Source organism: Misgurnus anguillicaudatus, chromosome 18 (assembly GCF_027580225.2).
Source record: "Misgurnus anguillicaudatus chromosome 18, ASM2758022v2, whole genome shotgun sequence".
NCBI classification, from domain to species: Eukaryota; Metazoa; Chordata; class Actinopteri; order Cypriniformes; family Cobitidae; genus Misgurnus; species Misgurnus anguillicaudatus.
The window spans coordinates 37,741,564-37,763,613 of NC_073354.2; the positions used below are offsets into that span (position 1 = coordinate 37,741,564).

The following is a 22,050-nucleotide window of genomic DNA, read 5'->3' on the forward strand; positions in this document are numbered from 1 at the left end:
GTTTTGTCTCTCTGTATTTCGGTCTCTAGTGGTTTTTGTCTCTCTGTATTTCAATGTGTGCTGTTTTTGTCTCTCTATATTTCAGTCTGTGGTGGTTATGTCTTTCTGTGTTTCTGACTGTGGTGGTTTTGTTTTCCTGTATTTCGGTCTCTGGTGGTTTTTGTCTCTCTGTATTTCAATGTGTGCTGTTTTTGTCTCTCTATATTTCAGTCTGTGGTGGTTATGTCTTTCTGTGTTTCTGACTGTGGTGGTTTTGTCTCTCTGTGTTTCTGTTTGTTGTGGTTTTGTCTCTCTGTGTTTCGGTCTGTGGTGGTTTTGTCTCTCTGTTTTTTCAGTCTGTGGTAGTTTTGTCTCTCTGTGTTTCGTTCTGTGGTGGTTTTGTCTCTCTGTATTTTGGTTTTTGTCTGTTTTATCTGTATTTCTCTGGAGGATGTTTGTGAAAGTCTCAGCACAAGTGACCTACTTAATCTAACATGTCCAGACTTCTGCTGCGAGACCAGCGGCAGTCATTCAAAGCACCAGAGACAGAGTTTGTTTGAGTATCGCTGTACTTTATCATGTGTGTGAAGCAGGTCACCTTGACTTGGAAAACCTTTTTGACTTTTAAAGAAACTTCCCTACAGATCAGTCTGTGTTGAGAGTCTCTCTGGTTTGCTGTGTCCTTCCTCTGCCCGGTCAAAATAAACGACACCATTAAATCTAATCAGTATTTAGTTCTCAGGGGTGACTTTGGATCAACACATCACTACATAAAGCATGTTACAGTTTAATGCATTTAAACGCTACTCAAGGCATCTGCATCAAACATTTATTAGAGACCAGCCACAGAACGACCGGTTATACTTTACTGTTATAAAATCTATCACACACATTACTACAGCACATCATAAATTCTAGTTGAACTTTGTGTTTTTTATAAAATTATAAAAAAAAACACTGATTATGATTGGATGAACCACATTCTCATTTGTTTTAAAATGCCAATAATCACATCTGTTATGGCACACAGTCTATATTAATGCAGTACATTTCCTGACTATTAACATTTATATCTTTATACTATATTACTTGGCAATGGAAATTAACAAAAAGCCAAAAATGAAATTGTATGAATTACTTTACCTTAGTCCAAAAAAAGAGATTAAATTGGCTTTAAACTTTGCAATAATTTTATTCATTATGTTGATGTATTTTATCATACTGCTGTTGACACCTTTATACAGTGAGGATAAATAGTTTTTTTCTTTAGGAAGCTGTGATTAAATCAGTTTCACGCACAGCCTCTCCTATCTCATTGGTTTATTTTTGTGCTTCAGCAGTGTTTTTCATCATATGGATAGCTGGTGTTTTGAGCTCGCAGGTGTTTGCAGACAGATGTTGGTAACTGAGAAATTGTCTCCAGGTCTTGCTAAAAAAGCCAATGTTTACTATGCAAACTGCACATTTTTTACCTAAACCAAGAAAAATGATGCTGCTTTAAAAAGATGCCTAGTTTGTATCAAATATTTGCCTGCGTCTTGAGATAAACGTGTGGAGCTCTAGGCTAAACCATTTCTCTCTCAGGACACCGATGACTTTCAGTAGCTCTGTATCTTCTGTTTGGTCCTCTGCACCCATGGGGCTGACTGGGGTTTGGAATAAGACAAATGTTTTGTGTAATTGTAATTTGGACAGAAATTAAGCTTTGAAAGGTTGACATTATCATGCAGCATGCGTCTCTCTCTGCAGGTGAAGCCCATGATCGTGATGTACAGGTGGTGGAGTTGCCAATCGTCGACAGCCTTCATCCCAGACCTCCATATCTTCCTCTCGCTATCCCAGAAGACCTTGCTCCCCGCCTGCAGAGGCTGCACGGTGACCCGTCTGTGTGGTGGGTATCTCAGTTTGTCAAGTATCTGATCCGCCCGCAGGCGTGGTTAGAGAAGGAGATCCAGCAAACGGGAGTTAAACTGGGCTTTAAACACCCGATTATTGGGTGAGTGCATCTCTTTGTCTTGTGTTTCTTTCTTGTGTGTGTGTGTGTGTGTGTGTGTGTGTGTGTGTGTGTGTGTGTGTGTGTGTGTGTGTGTGTGTGTGTGTGTGTGTGTGTGTGTGTGTGTGTGTGTGTGTGTGTGTGTGTGTGTGTGTGCGTGGGTGCGCCCATGCATGCGTGCTTGCCCGCGCCCATGCATGCAGGCATCCGTGCATGCAGGCGTCCGTGCACCCGTGCATCCAGGCATGCGTGAGCCCGTGCATGCATGCGTGCCCGCGTCCGTGCATGCATGCGTGCCCGCGTCCGTGCATGCATGCGTGCCCGCGTCCGTGCATGCATGCGTGCCCGCGTCCGTGCATGCATGCGTGCCCGCGTCCGTGCATGCAGGCGTCCGTGCACCTGTGCATGCAGGCGTGCGTGAGCCCGTGCATGCATGCGTGCCCACGTCCGTGCATGCATACCCACGTCCGTGCATGCATGCGTGCTCGTGTCCGTGCATGCATGCGTGTCTGTGCATGTATAGGGTGGTTATGCTAATAAAACAGTGTGAGATAAAGATGACACATGATAATAAAATAAACTCACAGTCCTATAAACATAATAAGAAATGATGAATGTTTGCTCATGAAAAAAACCCTAATAATACATAAAATTGACAAAAGTGACAAATATTAATGTGTGTGAGACAGGGTTCACGTCAGACGCACAGATAAAGTTGGAACAGAAGCAGCGTTTCACCCTATAGAGGAGTATATGGTGCATGTCGAAGAACATTTTCAGTATTTGTCCCAGCGGGCCCATGTGGATAAAAAGCGCGTGTACCTGGCAACCGATGACCCCTCACTGTTACAGGAAGCTCAAACTAAGTGAGTTATGACTTTTTTCAAGTTCATTTAGGATTTGTTTAAGGCTCTTGTGGTGTTGTATATTTATAAAGTGCTGTTATTGTTTGACTTGCAGATACTAGTACCTTAACATATAGTATATTACAAATGAAAAATGAGTAGTATTTTGAAATGAGACGTGTATAAGATGACAAGGAAATCTTGATCAGATTGCAAATGACAAAAATAATACTAAGAATTGGTACGGTATTTCTGACGGGTAAATACTATATATAGTGCTCATGCATATCTCAGTGTTAGCAAATGCAAAAGGTCATGGGTTCGATACTGAACACACTTACTGATAAAAATGTATACCTTAAAATGCACTTGGACATCTGCCAAATGCATAAAGGTAAATGCAAGTGTATATCTTAAATTGGCTTCATCTAATAAACACACCTTAAATGTTTGTGTGTGTGTGTGTTAGGTATGCAGACTATGAGTTCATCAGTGATAACAGCATCTCATGGTCGGCGAGTTTACACAACCGTTACACTGAGAATTCACTTCGAGGTGTCATACTAGACATCCATTTTCTGTCTCAGACTGACTTTCTGGTCTGCACCTTCTCCTCACAGGTAAAGCCACTACAATGACATTTTCAGGCATAAAGATAACCTTTAAAATATACAAAGGGTAAAAGAATAATACTTTTGAATCTGTTTTGGTCACTTTTGTTCCTTTCTCTCCCTGATGAGTTTTTGTCTCATGTGTGTGTGTGTGTGTGTGTGTGTGTGTCAGGTGTGCCGTGTGGCTTATGAAATCATGCAGACTCTTCACCCGGACGCATCATCTTTCTTTCGATCATTGGATGATATTTACTATTTCGGTGGACAGAACGCACACAACCAGATTGCCGTGTACCCACATCAGCCCCGCACGGCCGAGGACATCCCACTGGAGCCCGGAGACGTCATCGGTGTGGCTGGAAACCACTGGGACGGATTCTCCAAAGGGATAAACCGCAAACTGGGACGAACTGGCCTATATCCCTCTTATAAAGTAAAGGAGAAGATCGAGACAGTGAAATATCCCACATACCCTGAGGCAGACAAACTGCTGAGCTTATAGAGATCAGTTTGTGTAGAGTTATCACACGAGGACGCCGGACACACAGAGAAATTGTGTTTTATCTCACTGAGGTTTAGATCATTTCATTATGATCACATTGACTGCGCAGAGACGCCACTGAGAAACAAATCAACAAGGGACTTTTTTCATACTGTAGTTGGAGGTGTTTTTTTTAAACTTCTGCTGATGTTTCATCCTTTGTCTTGGTGAATCTCATGAAATTTGTTCATTACACCCCTGGCCCATAAAAAATATGTTGACCAAAATGTGACCCTGGACCACAAAAGCAGTCATAAGGGTATATTATTATAAATTCAGATTTATACATCATCTAAAAGCTTTCCATTGATGTATGTTTGTTAGGATAGGATGCTATTTGGCCGTGATACAATGATTTAAAAGTCTGAAATCTGAGGGTGCAAAAAATCTATATTGAGAAAATCGCCTTTAAAGTCTAAATGAAGCACTTGGCAACACATATTACTAATAATAAAAGATTATTGGCATAAAATAAAAATCTTATCATTTTGAGCCATACATATATATAAAAATATACCCGTGTGACTTGGTATGGCTGGCTTTGTGGTCCCGGCTCACAAATGGGTGATTCTCGCGAAATTAGACTTATGAGGTGTCATGAAACATTTTGATAAAAAAGTAAATGCTATCAAAATAAGAAGCATACAGTAATAAACATCTCTTCATGTACTATTTTGCACATGACTTCAAATGACATCATACAGACCAATTTTGTTACCACAACGTGTTCATGACTGGATTTGGGTTCTTTGACATAGAAATATTTATAATTAAAAAATCTAAAAAATAAAAAGCTTCAGTGCATGTTATACTTTAAACATTTGTAGTAAAGAAACATGTGCTATTTGGTGATCATTGGTAAATGTAGACAGTATAAATGTGTCCAAGACCAATTTTCTCATCCTCCGCAACAATTTTCAATCATTGTTTAAGCCCTCAATGAACTAACATTTTTTTTTAAAAAGTGTTGTAAGGGACATAATTGACTGTGACACTCAAGATGGCTACCAGGTAAGCAGTTCTTATTTTTTCTCTCCAGATAAAAGTTGAAATTTAGTTTGTCATAGTACCTAGACAACTTTTTATTTCTCATTACCGAAACATGAATTTGTAAATGCATATATTTAATGTAATATCATGTTGTGGTAATGATAATTTTGATAATGATAATCAAAAAAATTTTAAATAATTCTATAGGAAATATTTTTTAAATCCTCTAAAAATAATGCTTATAGTAAGTTCAGATCTTAATCTTATATGTGCAAAAAAAATTCTGATGCTGGACACCTTCTAAATCTGGATTTCGTAAGAATCACCCAAATGAGTTTAAGGGTGACTATCATTTTGAACTTTGTGAGGACTTTTTTGGACAAATAAACACATTTTCCCATCCAAATGCTTTTTACTGTAATGAGAAAAACAGTATAATACAGTATTAGTACAGTATACTATAGTACATGGTAGTATTTGCTTTATGATGTATAAATCAAGGTTATTTAATTGTTCAAAGTCATTGTATCCATACAGAGATAATTATTATTACTGAGAAGTGAAAAATTCAGATGCATTACGGTAATGAGAACTTTGTACAAATCTGTTCAACTGATGTAGGATAACATCAATGCAATATACACAAACATCTTAAACATACTGTGTGTGTGTGCGTGCACGTGAGAGAGAGAGAGAGAGAGAGAGAGAGAGAGAGAGAGAGATTTTATTTAATGTGCATCCAGGGCGATGCCTGAAATGAAGAAAAAAATGTGCAGAACATAATTATAAAGAAATGAATTAATAAATAACCCATCAGATTCAATTACTGAGAAATATTACAGAAGAAATCTGGCAAATTAACAAAGTAACCCAGGCATATATTTTAAACATCAACTTTTAATGAGCAGGCCACTTAAAACTCAGTTTTATATTCATTTGAAGTATAAGTTAAACATGCACACAGTGTCCAAAGTTGACATGAAATAAAATCTCGCCCCATTTACTTTTATTCACCTAACATCAGTGCACGCTTCTACATTAAAGAAAAACATTTGTCTTTGTAGAGTTTCATCTGACCCAACATTTGACAGGTGATGTCATCAAGTCCTTTTAATGTATAACAAGTAAAACGATTTCATTCAGATCCTGATGCATAAAATCAAACCTCACGTATCTCCCATTGAATCTCATGATGGATATTCATCAAGTCAAAGAAGAAACATCAAACACTGTTTCCATTATCATCATTATCTCTTCAGCAGAGATTTTGAACCTCAGAAATGAATCTTGTGTTTTTAAACATATGAATGAATTGAATTGTCATTGTAGATGTAAGAGACATTCAAGACGACAAAATGCTGTTGTGGTGCTAAAGGCAAATCTTGCAGTATTTTCTCAACTCTCGTTATTTATTTTTATTGACAAGATTTTGCATTTGTCTGTTTATTCGCTGATCTGTAATGAGCTCCTCTTTAACTTTTTTGTACTGAAGAATAATAATGTTGATTCTCACGAGACTTTGTCTGCAAGACTTGTTTCATATGTTTTGTTTTAGGGTAACATCTTCTATAAACCACTGATGGATTAAAGTGGAGAAATATGACCGGTTGTGGATCCGCAGGCATTGATTTATTGTCCTTTCATGTTAATAATACACCACAATCCAACATCAGACTGAGATCAAAGTTTAGGTTTCATGCAGTGATTTTACAAAGGAGATGGGGGATCAAGTTGTAGGAAGCTACAATAGTTTCAAATATTGTATAGATACCGACATTAACAGGGAGTCTCTTGTGAAGAGTTTGTGTAATTAAATGTATTTTTCTTACTGACATATAGACTTTGTGACGGTTCATAGCGACGAACACACATCAATAAAACAAAGAGAGATAAAACCTCACAGGTTTCATGTTTAGTGGAGGACACGCTGTGACCTGTTGAGTAGATCTTCATTTATTTAATGGTTTTGTTAATTGGTTATCAGTCTCAGTGCCTCATGTGCAGATAGATTTCATTCCTCTTTCTGTTCATTCAGAGCCGGAAACAGATGGGCTGTGAAGAACAAACCAATGATGTAAGATATCATTTCACTGAAAATCACCAAAGCTCTCAAATCTTCTTTCAAACATTTGATATCACCTGAAATCCAATGAATGTTTTTTAAATGTGTCTTCATGCACCAGAAAACACAAATCAGATCTGAGAGCTTTGCAAAACATATTTTATTATCTTCAAAAGAACAACATGAAACATTACAGTGAGTAATCTTGAACTGTTCCTTTAAGAAATACTGCTGTTGCATTCAATTTATGCAAACTACTATAATACTAGTTGCATGCATTTCTACATGCAACTGGCTGTAGTTATGTGGAAACATGAATATATTTGCATGAATCTAAGGGTTTGCTGTCGGTTTGCTGTGATAACCATTAGCATACGGCTGTGGTTTACAGGAGATAAGTGCGGTGATTTAGTGCTGTAGTTTTATCTGCATACACACAGAGACTGCTGGAAACAAACATCCATCTCTGTCTAAAGCAGTCTTCATGATCTCCAAAGCTCTGTGTTTACTGGAAATAAACCAGTCTTATTTATTCCATTTGATTGTTTTATGGCATTGATCATAACACTGATGTGGGTTAAATGAGTCTGATCTACTTTTAGGCAGCAGATCGGTGTTCACCCAAAACCTTAACATCTTCAGAAGCTTTTAAAGTATGTGTTTATTAGTTTTCATCATGTGTAAAGTTAGATGAAACCTGAGATTTGTAATATTAAATCAACATCTAAAAACAAGATATAAATATTGGTTAATTGGCTAATTTTGGATCAGTATAAGTTTAAATATGAAGAACCTCTACACAGTGTTGACAAGAAAGCTATGCTTATTTATTTGATACTTTTTTCAAAATGGCCCAGGCAGCAGATGACTTTAGACCAGATCCGCACCGGAGCTGCCGACTTCGGCGCGGATCCGGGCTGGAGTTGACTGCTGCCTGTGAGTATTCCTGAGTGTGACATCATATCCTGTTGCCAATACAGGTCGAGTTCATCCTCCAGTGCATCACCACGGTAAAATCATCCAGAGCATCTCCACACATCACCACGGTAACATCATCCAGAGCATCTTCACACATCACCACGGTAACATCATCCAGAGCATCTTCACACATCACCACGGTAACATCATCCAGAGCATCTTCACACATCACCACGGTAACATCATCCAGAGCATCTTCACCCTTCACCACGGTAACATCATCCAGAGCATCTCCACACATCACCACGGTAACATCATCCAGAGCATCTTCACGCATCACCACGGTAACATCATCCAGAGCATCTTCACACATCACCACAGTAACATCATCCAGAGCATCTCCACACATCACCACGGTAACATCATCCAGAGCATCTCCACACATCACCGTAACATCATCCACAGCATCTCCACACGGTAACATCATCCAGAGCATCTCCACACATCACCACGGTAACATCATCCAGAGCATCTCCACACATCACCACAGTAACATCATCCAGAGCATCTTCACACTTCACCACGGTAACATCATCCAGAGCATCTCCACACATCACCACGGTAACATCATCCAGAGCATCTCCACACATCACCACGGTAACATCATCCAGAGCATCTCCACACATCACCACGGTAACATCATCCAGAGCATCTTCACACATCACCACGGTAACATCATCCAGAGCATCTCCACACATCACCACGGTAACATCATCCAGAGCATCTTCACACTTCACCACGGTAACATCATCCAGAGCATCTCCACACATCACCACGGTAACATCATCCAGAGCATCTCCACGCATCACCATGGTAACATCATCCAGAGCATCTCCACACATAACCACGGTAACATCATCCAGAGCATCTCCACACATCACCACGGTAACATCATCCAGAGCATCTCCACACATCACCACGGTAACATCATCCAGAGCATCTTCACCACGGTAACATCATCCAAAGCATCTCCACACATCACCACGGTAACATCATCCAGAGCATCTTCACACTTCACCACGGTAACATCATCCAGAGCATCTTCACACTTCACCACGGTAACATCATCCAGAGCATCTCCACACATCACCACAGTAACATCATCCAGAGCATCTCCACACATCACCACGGTAACATCATCCAGAGCATCTCCACACATCACCACGGTAACATTATTATCTATTGTTAATTGCTCTTGTTGCCCGTAATGTTAAATTACTGTATTAATATACCTTATGAGACTTAAATGATGTCAGCTCATAAACAAAAGAAAGTTATTAAATACTGGTGAAGGATTATGATGTTTCATGGATGGTGCCATAGCGTCCTGTTGCCAGTGCAGAATGATAACAGACTGTGAGTGTTTATCAGAGCGTTCAGATGTCACATTTATCATTGACAGCTGCAGGAATTATTTCCACTGCATCAAACTCAATGATTTCAAAATTTGACAGATTTCTCTCATATCTCACTAAAGCCCAAAAACACTTCAGCTTCTGAGTATTCTGGGTGATGTGTTCAACAGAAGTGAATTTGACTCATGACAATTTATATTATCATCTTAAAAATAAAGATTCCTAAAAGGTCCTAAAAATCTTTAACATCCATACAACCTTTCTGACTATATAAGAAAGGGACCGTTATAGTTTGGCTAATTTATTGGACAAAATGGCCAATGGAAAGTAAAGTGATACCTTATAATTTATTATACAACAGTTCTTTCTGGTTCTCGAATCTGATTGGCTAAGAGCTATGCGATATTGTACTGATAACGGCACAGTAACCGCTTCACCTTTCGTATCATTCCGCCACCTAGTGAATGGAGGTCCTAAGCAGGCTCATCTCTGAATGGAAAAACACAGACGCGCTGTTTTTAAACACTCTCCTTGTGTCTCATTAGTTTACTAGCTCATAAATCAGTCTGTGAATCCCTAATCGGAAGTTATTATTCCGTCAAAGATCAGCGCTCTTGGATGTTACGTTAAAGTTAATGGGAGAAATGTCTTGTCACATCGTGTGGACGATTAACACTTGGAAAGAGGAATATAAACACTCGTTTTTTTCTGGAGCTATATCTTTTATCAGAACGCAAAAACACCGTGGAACTGCAGGTAAGCACCGCAGCTTTTAAATGTGGACATTGATCATTTACTTTATCGTGACGTGACTATTAAAACATGTTATGAGATATCGCCACTGGTATATTTATAAGCAGCATGCAAAAACATCTCTCTGACACTTATAAAAAACAGTTTTATACAGTATAGTACTGACAAGAACGAAGTCTAATAATAATAATCGAGTGCTCGTATCGCGTTAAGAATAAATGAGAAAGCAATAGTAACGTTATACAAGTATAGTTTTATTAACTTTTACCTCGCGCCAAAACAATAACAACACAAAAGACACTAAATATGAATTAAAAAACAAGTAATAGTTTGATCATGACACCAAATACTGCTGATTTGATCTCATTTTGACCATCAAAAACAAACAAGGCGAATATCAGAGCCAGGGAATCCCTGTCAGAGATGTAGCCCAGAGAGGGCGGTGGTCAGCGGGGCGAGTGAACACTGATGTCCGCTCATGCTTTGGTTCTCATTCGTACCGAATCTCACTAAGCAAACGTTCAAACAGGCGCTATCTTTACTAATCGACTGCAGATTTAAATATAATACAGATACATTCTCGACTGAACTAATCTTAAAACTACACTTTGTGACCAAGAAACGGTAATATAAAGTAACGGCTTTCCCGTCCATTGAGTTGTTATGAGCTTCAAAGCAGCCGAAAGTTTTACCTGTCATTCTGGCCGCCCTCAAATCCGTGGCGGAAGAAGTAGTTCTCAAACAAAGAGGCTTTTAAAATAACTCCGTTGTTGTTATCACACTCCTATTCGAGCGATATTGCTTAATTTAAAGATACGCTATATACAGTATATTTACCCAGATGTGATTTGTTTTTTTTTTCACTCCAGCAGTGTCCCTTGGCATCAGTCATTAGAGTTGATATACAGTCTGGCCAAACATCTTTGACTTGTTCAAGGTAAGAGTGAAACAATCTCAGGTATAACATGTTTCCCAAAGCCCAGAGGATCTTGGTGGAGTGAAGTTCAGGTGTAATGAGACACAGAGAGGCTGATGGGGTCTTTCTTCATTAATATTCCTGTAAAAGACTCAATGAACCTGAGAAGAGAAACAAAGACAGATGATCTGAGATCTTCCCCTGCAGATAAACACATGAGACGCACCATGAATTATTTAGAGTTTGTAATTTAAAATCTTTACTGCTGAGATCCATTAGACACCATGTCTTCAGGAGGCAAATGTGTGCGGTGAAATGTTTAAATGAGTGATGTATTTGAAACGCTCACGTGAGTGTGTGAACACAGAGCATTTGTTTAACGTGTTCAGGTTTATAGTAATGTAGTACTCGAGTCCGTTCTCAAGACTGATTTCTGCTTTCTGTGACTCTTCTTGGACTGGTTCCTTCAGAGCACTAGGTCTTGACTCTGTCTCGGACCGAGTCCTCTAGACCAACCCATTTTTTAATGTTCATATAAAAACCACACAACACATAACAATAATAATAAAATGCAATAGAATGGGCATTATTTGAAAATGACATCCCATGGTGCAATGCAAAGATACTGCCATCAGATTTATCTCTAGATAAATAGGCAGAAGATGATGCATGTAGTAGGGATTGTTTTAATGATAGTAAAAGCATAGTCCATATTAAGAGATTAAGACTGCTCCTCTAAACAATTCCTAACAGTTGATTATTAACTAGGGTGATATTAAATCATGAATATGAAAACTGACATGTTTTAATGGTCTTGGTCTCGACTCGGGCTTGACTCAGACTTGCTTCCTCAAAGACTTGGTCTTGACTCTTGACTCGGACTCGACTGTATTTAATGGGGTCTCGTCCCCATCACTACAGGTTTGTTTCAATAATTAACATAAAACTACAGCATACTCAATGATTAACCTTTTTAGACAAATTTCCAAAATCTTCTGATGCTTGTATCCTGTCTCTTTATATAAGGAATAATTGACGACGTGCCATTGAATTATTTGAAAATAATGCACACCCAACAATGCCGTCGTTACACTGTGGATGTGCATTATATTCAAATCATTCAAAAGACCGGAATCAATTATTCCTCTTATACCACAGTTAACACAGACACTGCTAAGACATTGCTCTGGTGGATATTTGACATTTGACAGGTGTGCGGTTATCGAAAAATAATGCATTTCGGTGGAACACTTCTCAACCAATCAGAATGAAGCATTCATCCGCCCCATGGTATAACATCCTTTATATGTTTACATGCATGTAATTGTAACGTAGTGGTACACATTTTTTAGATCAACACATTTATGCTATACAGGAGCACTTGTTCTTGTGCTCGCTCGACCGTTCTCTCTCTCTCTGTTATTAGATCACAATGTATCTTGTTCATATGTGCTGAGTGTGCTTTGTGTCTGTATGCGCTGATTCAGCCCTTTATCTCATCTGATATGATCTGCTGACTTCAGTGAATTTCCTCAATCCCTTTGATGCATGATATACTGTGTGTGTGCGTGTGCGCGTGTGCGTGTGTGCGTGTGTGCGTGTGTGCGTGTGTGCGTGTGTGTGTGTGTGCGTGTGTGCGTGTGTGAGTGTGCGCGTGTGTGTGTGTGTGTGTGTGTGTGTGTGTGTGTGTGTGTGTGCATCTCTGTTGTGGAGTTGTGAGGTTGTCTCGTGTGTACATATAGAAAAAAACTAGTTTAGAAAAATAAATGAATGTTAGCTTGCCTGACAAATCCTTGTTGTCATTATACAACCTGACAGGCAAACCGACATTTACATGAAAGGTGCGGTGAATCAGGCGTTTTATTGTTTTATACTGTTGTCTGAGGTCTGCTTATATGACATTCGCTTTTACATTCAAAAACATCAAAAGCAATAAAAGTAATAAGCTATTTTGTAGCCTAGTTTTGAGGCTGGCTGGAGAAACGCTCTGTTTTGATGGGCGGGCTTTTTGAAGACTTGGAAGTAAATGCCCACTGCTATGATTAATCCCGCGTCATTGCACGTGGGGAATTGTTTTGAAAACGTCCGATGTGGAAAAATGGCATCCGGAGGGATTAACCCATATATGTCCGAGCCGTAAGAAGACGTTGTATGCACAAGACATGATTCACATAAATGACAATGCGTATGGGTGAAGTAGCAAACAACAAATCTTCAAATGCGACTAGGCTAGAAATTACCGTAAACAACACGGTAAGTGTGCATCAGAATCTAAATTCACTGTGTTTTCAAACCGCAGCTGGCTTGACCAGACACAGTAATAGCAAGGATGCTCCAGCGTGTTAAAGGTCCTTATCACTAACTTTGTGGTTAGACACGGATGTTACACACAATAAAGACATATCAAGCAATCTCTAACAAAGCAATAGTGGCACGCATCACACCCGGCGCAATACGTTTTTGCCAGTCGCAATTATCATTTTCACATTAAGCGCCACGTTGTTTAAATAGCAAATGCATTTGTGCCCAATTTTGTGCCCATTGGCATTCTGGTCTGAAAACAAGGTGTGTTTAGGTGCATTGTTGACATGTTGCTATTTTGAGGGTAAAATAGACCAACAGTGCAATATTGGCGCAATATTGTTATTTAAAGAGCATGTTAGTTATATGCGCCAATAAACGGGACGATGCTACCTACAGAGTTATTGAATATGATGACTCTGTATCTGTGGATATGGTGAGATGAGAATAGTTTTTAGGTAATGCTTTTTTAAAACACTCACAGCGTTTTCCGAGTGCTTAAAGGTTTTGGCTCTTCACACGTTTGTAAATGCTTTATCTCCGATTTGTTACAAATAAAGTATTTTTAGAGTACTAAACTTTTCTTGCATATTTGTAAATTATTCTTTGAGATTACACTGATCATGTATCCATACATTTACAGCAATTAAAAGCCTGCTAATTTTACTTCCATGACTGAAAGACAATGACTTTTAAAGATTTTAAGGGGGCCATGGCATGGAGGTGTTGGCATGGCCACTTTGTAGGTTTGAGCAAAAATAGGTCATTGAAATTTGGCTTTCATTATGATGTCATAAGGATATCTTATTAGAATAATACCGCCCCCTTTATCTGCACTATCCAACCACTGCACTGCCAGTTAGTGCAGAGAGAAAGAGAGAGAAAAGAAGGACTTGACAGCACAATTGAGTTTGAATTACAACAAACCACCATCATTGTGATCAGTGTTTGCACTTCATCAGCTCATTTGCATTTAAAAAAACACACCCAAAACGACACATTTTTGCTCAAACCTACAGGGTGGCAATGCTAACGTTTTCATGCTATGACCCCTTTAATACAAAAAATAACTATTAGGGCTGTCACGATTATTACATTTGGCTGGCGGTTAATTGCCTAATAAATTGTGACGATTATGCCGATTAATTGTCTGTTTTTTATTGCTTTGGCATTTAATTCTCAAACCTTTTTTTGTTTGTTCATGAAATAATTGTATTATTTCATTTTTTTATTAAGTATTTCGCAAGGATTACCTGGCAGTAAATATTAATACACAACACATATTTAAAAGCAATTATTTAATGAATATGTCTTTTAAAAACTGAAAATTCTTAATAAGAAATAAACACAATAAAGTGTCGGAAAAATAACTGAAAATTTATATTAGCATCCTTCATTTCCCTAAATTTGGAACTGCTGTTTTGAAAATGTATGTTTTACCTGGCAGTTCATACTGCTCATCAAAGTTTTGCAGCATTTCTTTAAATGCTGTTTTTTCTACTGTATCGCGTTATCTGACCCTGTCTCATTTATACAGGTGCAGCAGCTCCCCATTGTGTTTTTAGAGAGATGTGCAATCATCGCGGTGATCTAAAATCATCGCGATGAGGTCAAACAATCGCAATGAGACGATTATTTCATCATTGTGACAGCCCTAATACCTATTTCAAAACAAATTTAAACGACACAATTTTTTTATATCAATCTTAAACTGGTGGTCATCTTCCTCCGCTTAGTTTTTCAGTTTACAAATTCCATCTTCTAAATTGGGAATCGGCATGGTGGAGATAAGATAAGAGCTAAGACTCTCATTGGTTTATTGCATGTTTAGCCCAAAACACACCCATTACTCTTTACGAAAATAGGAACAACCCTTCTGCACAAACCATTTTTCTCGTCGTTAAAATAGAAAAAGTGGATTCGGAACATGCACGTTTAGACTGTGCGCTTTAGACCATGCGCTCAGATTGTTAAAATAGGGTCCGTATTACTAAAATGTTTTACTTACATAAGATTGCTGCGCCGTTCTGTCTGGATCCAATATTGATGGAACAGCATTGGTTTTTAATTGCAGTCTCTCTGCAAATCCAGCGTTGAACTGTAGTTTGTCCACTTAATGTTTTACCCACGTAAGCTGGAGCTTACTATATTGTGTTCTTCCACAAACAGGCACTGGACAATATTTTGCAGTCTTCAACAACATGTTTATTGCTTGGATGCAATCTGGTTTGATATAGACACTATGTGGTTGTCAGAGTCTTCTGGATGTTTGATTTCAACTTTGAATGTTTAGCATGTAATCTTTCTCTCCCTGGTGAAGGAGACTTAAAAGAAAAGTTGCAAAACTTTCCAACATGATCCTTGTTCTCATTTGACTTTGAAGTTGAGACTCTGAATGAAGTTATAATGCTCTGAAAACTTCTGCTTTGCTCAAAAACACTCAATATTTACAGAGAAAGTAGATCAGAGATCAGATTATCATTCTCCTTAACTCTGACATTAAAGGACAGATACAGGTGAACATCAAACCCAAGCAGCGCAAGATCAAAGCTGTGGATCAGAGTGACCTGCCGTCAGAAGTGAGTTCACGTAAGAGCAGAAATATCAGTGCCGAATAAAAAGACGAGCTGTGAAACATCCAGAACAGAAACAAAATATAAATCTATAACTTTTCATATTAAGATGGGTCTACACATTAGTATTATTGCTTTATCCATTAAAGCTCAATTAGATATTCAAATTAGGCATGATCTTATTAAACTGTTTTAAATATAAATGACACAATTTTGTTTTAATGCGATCAACTCAGTGGTTGGTCAATGTAAGACCCTTTATTCGGCTAAATATTTAATGAAATCCTTCCTGCAAATGAACATGTTTTCAGGTAAGACATTCTGCTCTGGTCCAGCTTTGGTCCTTTAAAGGAAGATTATTTTTACTTATTATTATTATTATTATTATTTTTCATCATCAGGTGTGCATGCAGTATTAAACTTCATCTCCCTTTCATTTCTGCTCCTGGAGATTCAGTGTCCTATAAAGTGTAGCTGACCAAACACAGCAAAACCATCAGATCAAGATCTTCAGGATTACTTTACATTTATACGCAAGGATGTGTTTGATCAGTGTTGTAAAACCCTGCAGGAACAAGACTGAGCATGTGCGCTTGTTTACCTGATTGTGCAGGACACAAATGGTTAAAATCGAGCACACAGAATGTATGGTTAGTATTTGAGTGTGTTGTTATGTACGAGTGAGCGTGGCATCATCTGTCGTATCTGACAGTATGTGGGCTCGAGCTCGTGCTGTGATGACAATGTCCTCGTGTCATGCGGTGCTCGAGGTCGTAATCGAACCTCACGGCGCGTGCTGTGATCACTTTCTGACGTTTCCTTCCGCTCACGGCCTCTCCAGAGCGATGAGATGACATTCGTAATTGAGATTTATTAGACATAAATCACAAATCATTTCTAACTGGAGATGGGAAGTCTGCAGGCAGTTTCTCAAGGCTCTTTAATGAGTGATGGCTCGATCTGGACTCGCATGCATCTGAAGATCACCTCTGTAATGAATCTCATGTGATGTGCTGTAATTTAGGCCTGATTTACACTTGACACTGTAGGATGGTTTTATTTGTACATGTTAGTTGGGAATATATATTTACTTTATAAAACGGTTAGTTCCAATCCTTGATTCTGATTGGTCAATAGGTGTGCTTTATTCACGATAAAACACTGCCATGACCGCTTCACCCAACGGTTCTATTTAATATCACTGCGCCCTTAGCAACACCCTTAGCAACACATAAACTTATAATGAGACAAAGTCTGAGAACAGTTTGTTGTTTTTATTTGAGCTTTTATGTTGTTGTTTGCAGTCAGGGACTATTTTTTTCTAGCGGAAGGAATGCTTTTATTAATTTAACTTCATGAAAGTTGCACTAATATTTTTTTTACTTTAATATTGTGTGGTAACCGTTTTATAAAAGCAATAAGGTACTCGAGGCAAGTGCTGTATCGTGAATAAGTAACGGCTGAAGGGGTTGCAGGCACTCCGCTTCGCGTCGTGCCTAACAACGCCCTTCAGCCGTTACTTATTCACGATACAGCACAGCCTCTCGTACCTTATTGCTTACATATATGACATATTTATTGTACATCATGCAGAATATCATTGATTTCTCTTTAGATATTTATCATAAAAATGGTTTGTGCTTTATGATGGTAGATATTGTCAGAAGAAAAAAAGAAAACTGGTAATTTAAAACGATTATTGTCTCCCTAAGATGAATCGCTTTATTGAGTCTTAAAGTCACTTTGGATAAAAGCGTCTGCTAAAAGGTAAATTTAATGTAAATTCGGTCAGTTGTCTAATTAAATTTTACTTTAATGTAACTGAAACTGAGTCCCTAGCCCAACAAATAATAAACCACACAACCATATACACTCATTTTTGTGTATCTGCACAAATGTCTCTTGTTGTTAATGTCACAATGATCAGGTGGAGAGTAGTGAAGGATTTTTAATTACTACTTTCATTTAAAAAAATCTTAATAATTTTCTTACCCCCATGTCATCCAAGATGTTTATGTCTTTCTTTGTTCAGTCAAAAATAAATAAAGTTTTTTAAGGAAAACATTACAGGATTTTTCTCCATATAGTTGACTTTAGTGCAGTTCACAGTTTCAACGCAGCTTCAAGGACTCAAACAATCCCAATCAAGGCATAAGAGTCTTATCTAACAAAACAATCGTCATTTTCAACAAGAAAAATAAAAAAGGCTTCCTTTTTGTAACGTGTGACATTTCCACGTGATGACATAATATGTAAGGTCACGCTGACGCATTACACGGCTAGTGCAAGACAAAAAGTTGTGGCTTAAAAGTGAATTTTTTCTTGGTGAAAATGATGAAAATTTCATTACATAAGACCCTTATGTCTCGGTTGATTTTTATGAAGGTGGAGTAGTCTTTTGAGTACATTTTTCAAGTATCCATACTTTATCAGTATTCTTCTTTGAAAAACACACTTAAAGGGATAGCGGAGGATTTTCTTTTTCTGGGTGGATCATCAAGACTATTGGTCATCCCAGTTGTCAATCATTCTGGTGATATGTTTACATATAGCCGTGGTACGTGCTCGTCCCTAGGTTCGCTTTCTCCACAAGCACACTTTCAAGTGTATATGTGTGGTGAGCTCTGGTTTCAGCCAATTATTGAAGCTCGCATTCTCACTGCATTCTCACCCGTCGCAAGTTAAAAAGTGTACGAATTGTATGACAAGAAGAGAAAGACCTCTGAAGAACGAAATAAGACCAGACTGTTTTTGGGAGAATATTTCACAAGCTGACTTGCGCTAAAAGCACAGGTTGGGCTTCACACTCCCTCAGTTTAAAATCATTGCTAGTAAAAGTTGATGTAAGCAATGACTAGCGATGCTAGACCTGGCACAAGTCACAAACCGCACAGACACGGGAAACATCTCAATGGATGAGCCATGCCGACAGCAACTTGTAAACAAAGCATGCACTCTAAAAACAAACGGTGCTATATAGCACCAAACGTGGTTCTTTGCTCGTAATCATAGAAGAACCGTTTTTAGTGCCATATAGCACCAGTGAAGCACCTGTGTAGAACCATATAGTGCTATGTAGAACCAAATGTGGTGCTATAGTGGTGCTATATGGCCCCTATATGGTTCTACACAGGTGCTTCACCGGTGCTTCACCGGTGCTATATGGCACTAAAAACTATTGCTGTGTTCAAAATATCGATACGACGATACATCGTCATGGACGCCTGCCGATGCACGCATCGATACAGCACCTTCCGTATCGATTCGGATGCACTTTTAAAAGTAACGTGACGAATCGCTGTTGATCCGTGATCCATATGGAAAGGACGCATGTGTCCTGTGGAGTACATAGAGTTAAAGGTAGTGGGTTATACTTTCACTTTGCGTGTCTGTCTTGCTGGCGCATGTGTGTGCATAGCGAGCCCCGTCCTCGCTCGCTCTCTCTCGCGCGCATGTATTTAAAATCAATGAGTTCAGTAAAAAAGCGCAGATATCTTAGCCTATACTACTGCAAAGGGCTTTTATTAGCCACTCTCTTATAAAACAGTACAAAAGATTTGCATGTGAAAAGTGTATGTCTAGAGAAGAGATACAGAGCTACTTCAAACCAGAGCTGTCACATTAATAATCTGATTTCTACTAAATAGTATTAAGTCTGACTGCATGTTTATAGACATATTCATAGATATAGAATAATTAAGTGAGAGACAAATATAATGCTTAGAGTAAGGCACTATCTTTGTAAAACTGCTCTTAAAAAAACACAAGTACTAACTCTGGGATTTTAAGCATTTCTATGTTACCCCAAAAGCTAATAAATGAATGGCAAAAACACAACTATTACAACACTGCTTATTCAATGTACAATAAACAGATATTAATAACAACAATAATAATGTTACTAAATTCTGAACAAAAAATGTAATTCAAAATAGTCTAGTATCGTGATGCGCATCATATCGGGACCATTGTATCGGGAAATTGTTGGTGATACACAGCCCTACTAAAAACGGTTCTTCTATGGTTATGATTCAAATCAACAGTTTTGGTGCTATATAGCACCGTTTGTTTTTTTAGAGTGTGGACGAGAAGAACTAGGCTCGTGCATGCTCTCTCTTGTGCATGTTTAATAGACGTTCCCTCTCGGGAGCAGGTTAGTGTTGTGCAATTGCATTTTTTTTTTAAGTGGAGAGGGCGGTTCTTTTTTAAAATTCGGAAAATCTTCCTTTAACTCCATTCCAAAGCACAACATTTATTTCATAAATACAAGTACCTAATTGCATTAAAAAACAGTACTTTCTTATACTTATACTCAATTAGGATTTTGCTTATTTTACTTAATGTCATAAGGTATTAAATTAAATTAAATGTAGTGGAATAAAAAAGCTTTAGAATGTAGTGAAGTAAAAGATTTTCAAAGAAAAACTCTCTGATCAACTTGTAAAATGTACTATAGTAAAATTCTTCACTAGCGTCCACCTCTGGAGCGTTGGCAGAATTCCCACTATATGTCGCTCTGTTCTTGTTAATACACAGATAGAGGAGATGATCTCTGTCTCAGCTGGCCTGTGCTCTTCTGGAAATTGGATTAATTAAAGAAGTGAGATGTTGTCTCTTCCTGCAGTGCACTTTCATCTTATTGGACATTAATGAAGTTCTCCTGATATGATCCCATCTCTTTAACACACACACACACACACACACACACAAAGTTTATGGTTCAGCTGAAGAATGCTTTATTAGTCTGCCTGCCAAAAAACAACAGCATGAACAAATGATGAGTTTGAGAGTTATGTTCAGGAAATATTTCTATAGCAGGAAGAGATTAATCTCAGAGTTTCAATGATAATTCACTGTCTGGATCCTTGGATCATTGACGGTGATGCTAAAGCAGAAGATCTTTTCAGATCATTTGAACTGTACAGTTAGGCCACATTTACATTGCATGTTTGAAGTGACTCAATTCTGATTTTTTCCCCTTACGTGGCACAGATCGGATATGACCCACGGACGCGAAAGCAGGAAAAAAGTGCATAGATTCCGATATTCTTTGATCGGTTTCAGATATGGAATTAAATCCTAAATGAATAGGATACATGCATTCACGTCCACAATGTAAGTTGACAGATCAGATATTCTCATCTCAAGAGGTGTCATGCATCATTGAAAATGTGACGCTGGCACATGATGTCACTTTAGGATCCGCGATCACATGACTCTAGCAGCGTAATGGAGGGCGGCTCAACTTACTGGAGTAATGTTAAAGTTTTATGTCTTATTACAACTCTATAATCTTGTATGATCATTTTGTCCATTGCATATCGTGACATTTACTTCCTCTGAGGTTTAAGCTGTTTCTTGCACAAGCAAAATCTTGAACATTTTTCTTAAACACTAAATTCAAGAAATATTCAAGATAAATTTGCTTATCCCATTGGCAGATTTTTTTGCTTGTTTTATGCACAAAATCACTTAAATTTTATATTTTTGATCTAAAAACTAGACTTATTTTCTTGGGTCGTTTTGCTCATCAAGAAAATACATCTTCATTTAAAATTTTTTAGATATTTTTACTGAAAACAATACAAAAATACTAAGAATTTTTTTCCTTGAAAATCATTTTTTGCAGTGTGGTCAGTATGTCTACCTTGAATTGTTTTGGCAAGTGTTCAGCATAAATGTAGATATCAGATACGAGTCCCTTTTAAAAGATGATGGAAGGGAGGAAACAAATCGGAATTATCTAAAAGTTCTTAAATATATGATGCTTGTTCCAGATGAGCAAAACGACCCAAGAAAATACGTCTAGTTTTTAGACCAAAAATTTGTGCATAAAACAAGCAATATTTTTCTTACATTTTTCTTTAATTTAGTGTTTAAGAAAAATTTTCAAGATTGCCAGATTTTTTTTTTTTTTTTTTTTTTTTGCTTGTTTTATGCACAAAATCACTTACATTTTATATTTTTGGTCTAATAACTAGACTTATTTTCTTGGGTCGTTTTGCTCATCAAGAAAAAGCATCTTAATTTAAGAATTTTTCTTGAAAACAAGAAAAAGAAGAAAAAAAATACTAATAATTTTTTTCTTGAAAATAATTTTTTGCTCATCAAGAAAAAGCATCTTAATTTAAGAATTTTTCTTGAAAACAAGAA

The 22,050-nt window shown here is 37.9% G+C and overlaps 1 protein-coding gene across 3 annotated transcripts in view; it reads left to right on the top strand.

Moving 5' to 3' along the window:
- fut8b (fucosyltransferase 8b (alpha (1,6) fucosyltransferase)) overlaps nt 1-4,086 on the top strand; it is a 64,253-nt gene extending 60,167 nt beyond the window's left edge. For all 3 annotated transcript variants that reach the window (XM_055186667.2, XM_055186668.2, XM_055186670.2), the window contains 4 exons: nt 1,729-1,975; nt 2,662-2,838; nt 3,287-3,437; nt 3,601-4,086. In XM_055186667.2, the coding sequence (XP_055042642.2) occupies nt 1,729-1,975; nt 2,662-2,838; nt 3,287-3,437; nt 3,601-3,930 (905 nt within the window). In that variant the 3' untranslated portion in view covers nt 3,931-4,086. The remainder of the gene's footprint in view (nt 1-1,728; nt 1,976-2,661; nt 2,839-3,286; nt 3,438-3,600) is intronic.
- The last annotated feature ends 17,964 nt before the right edge of the window (nt 4,087-22,050 follow it).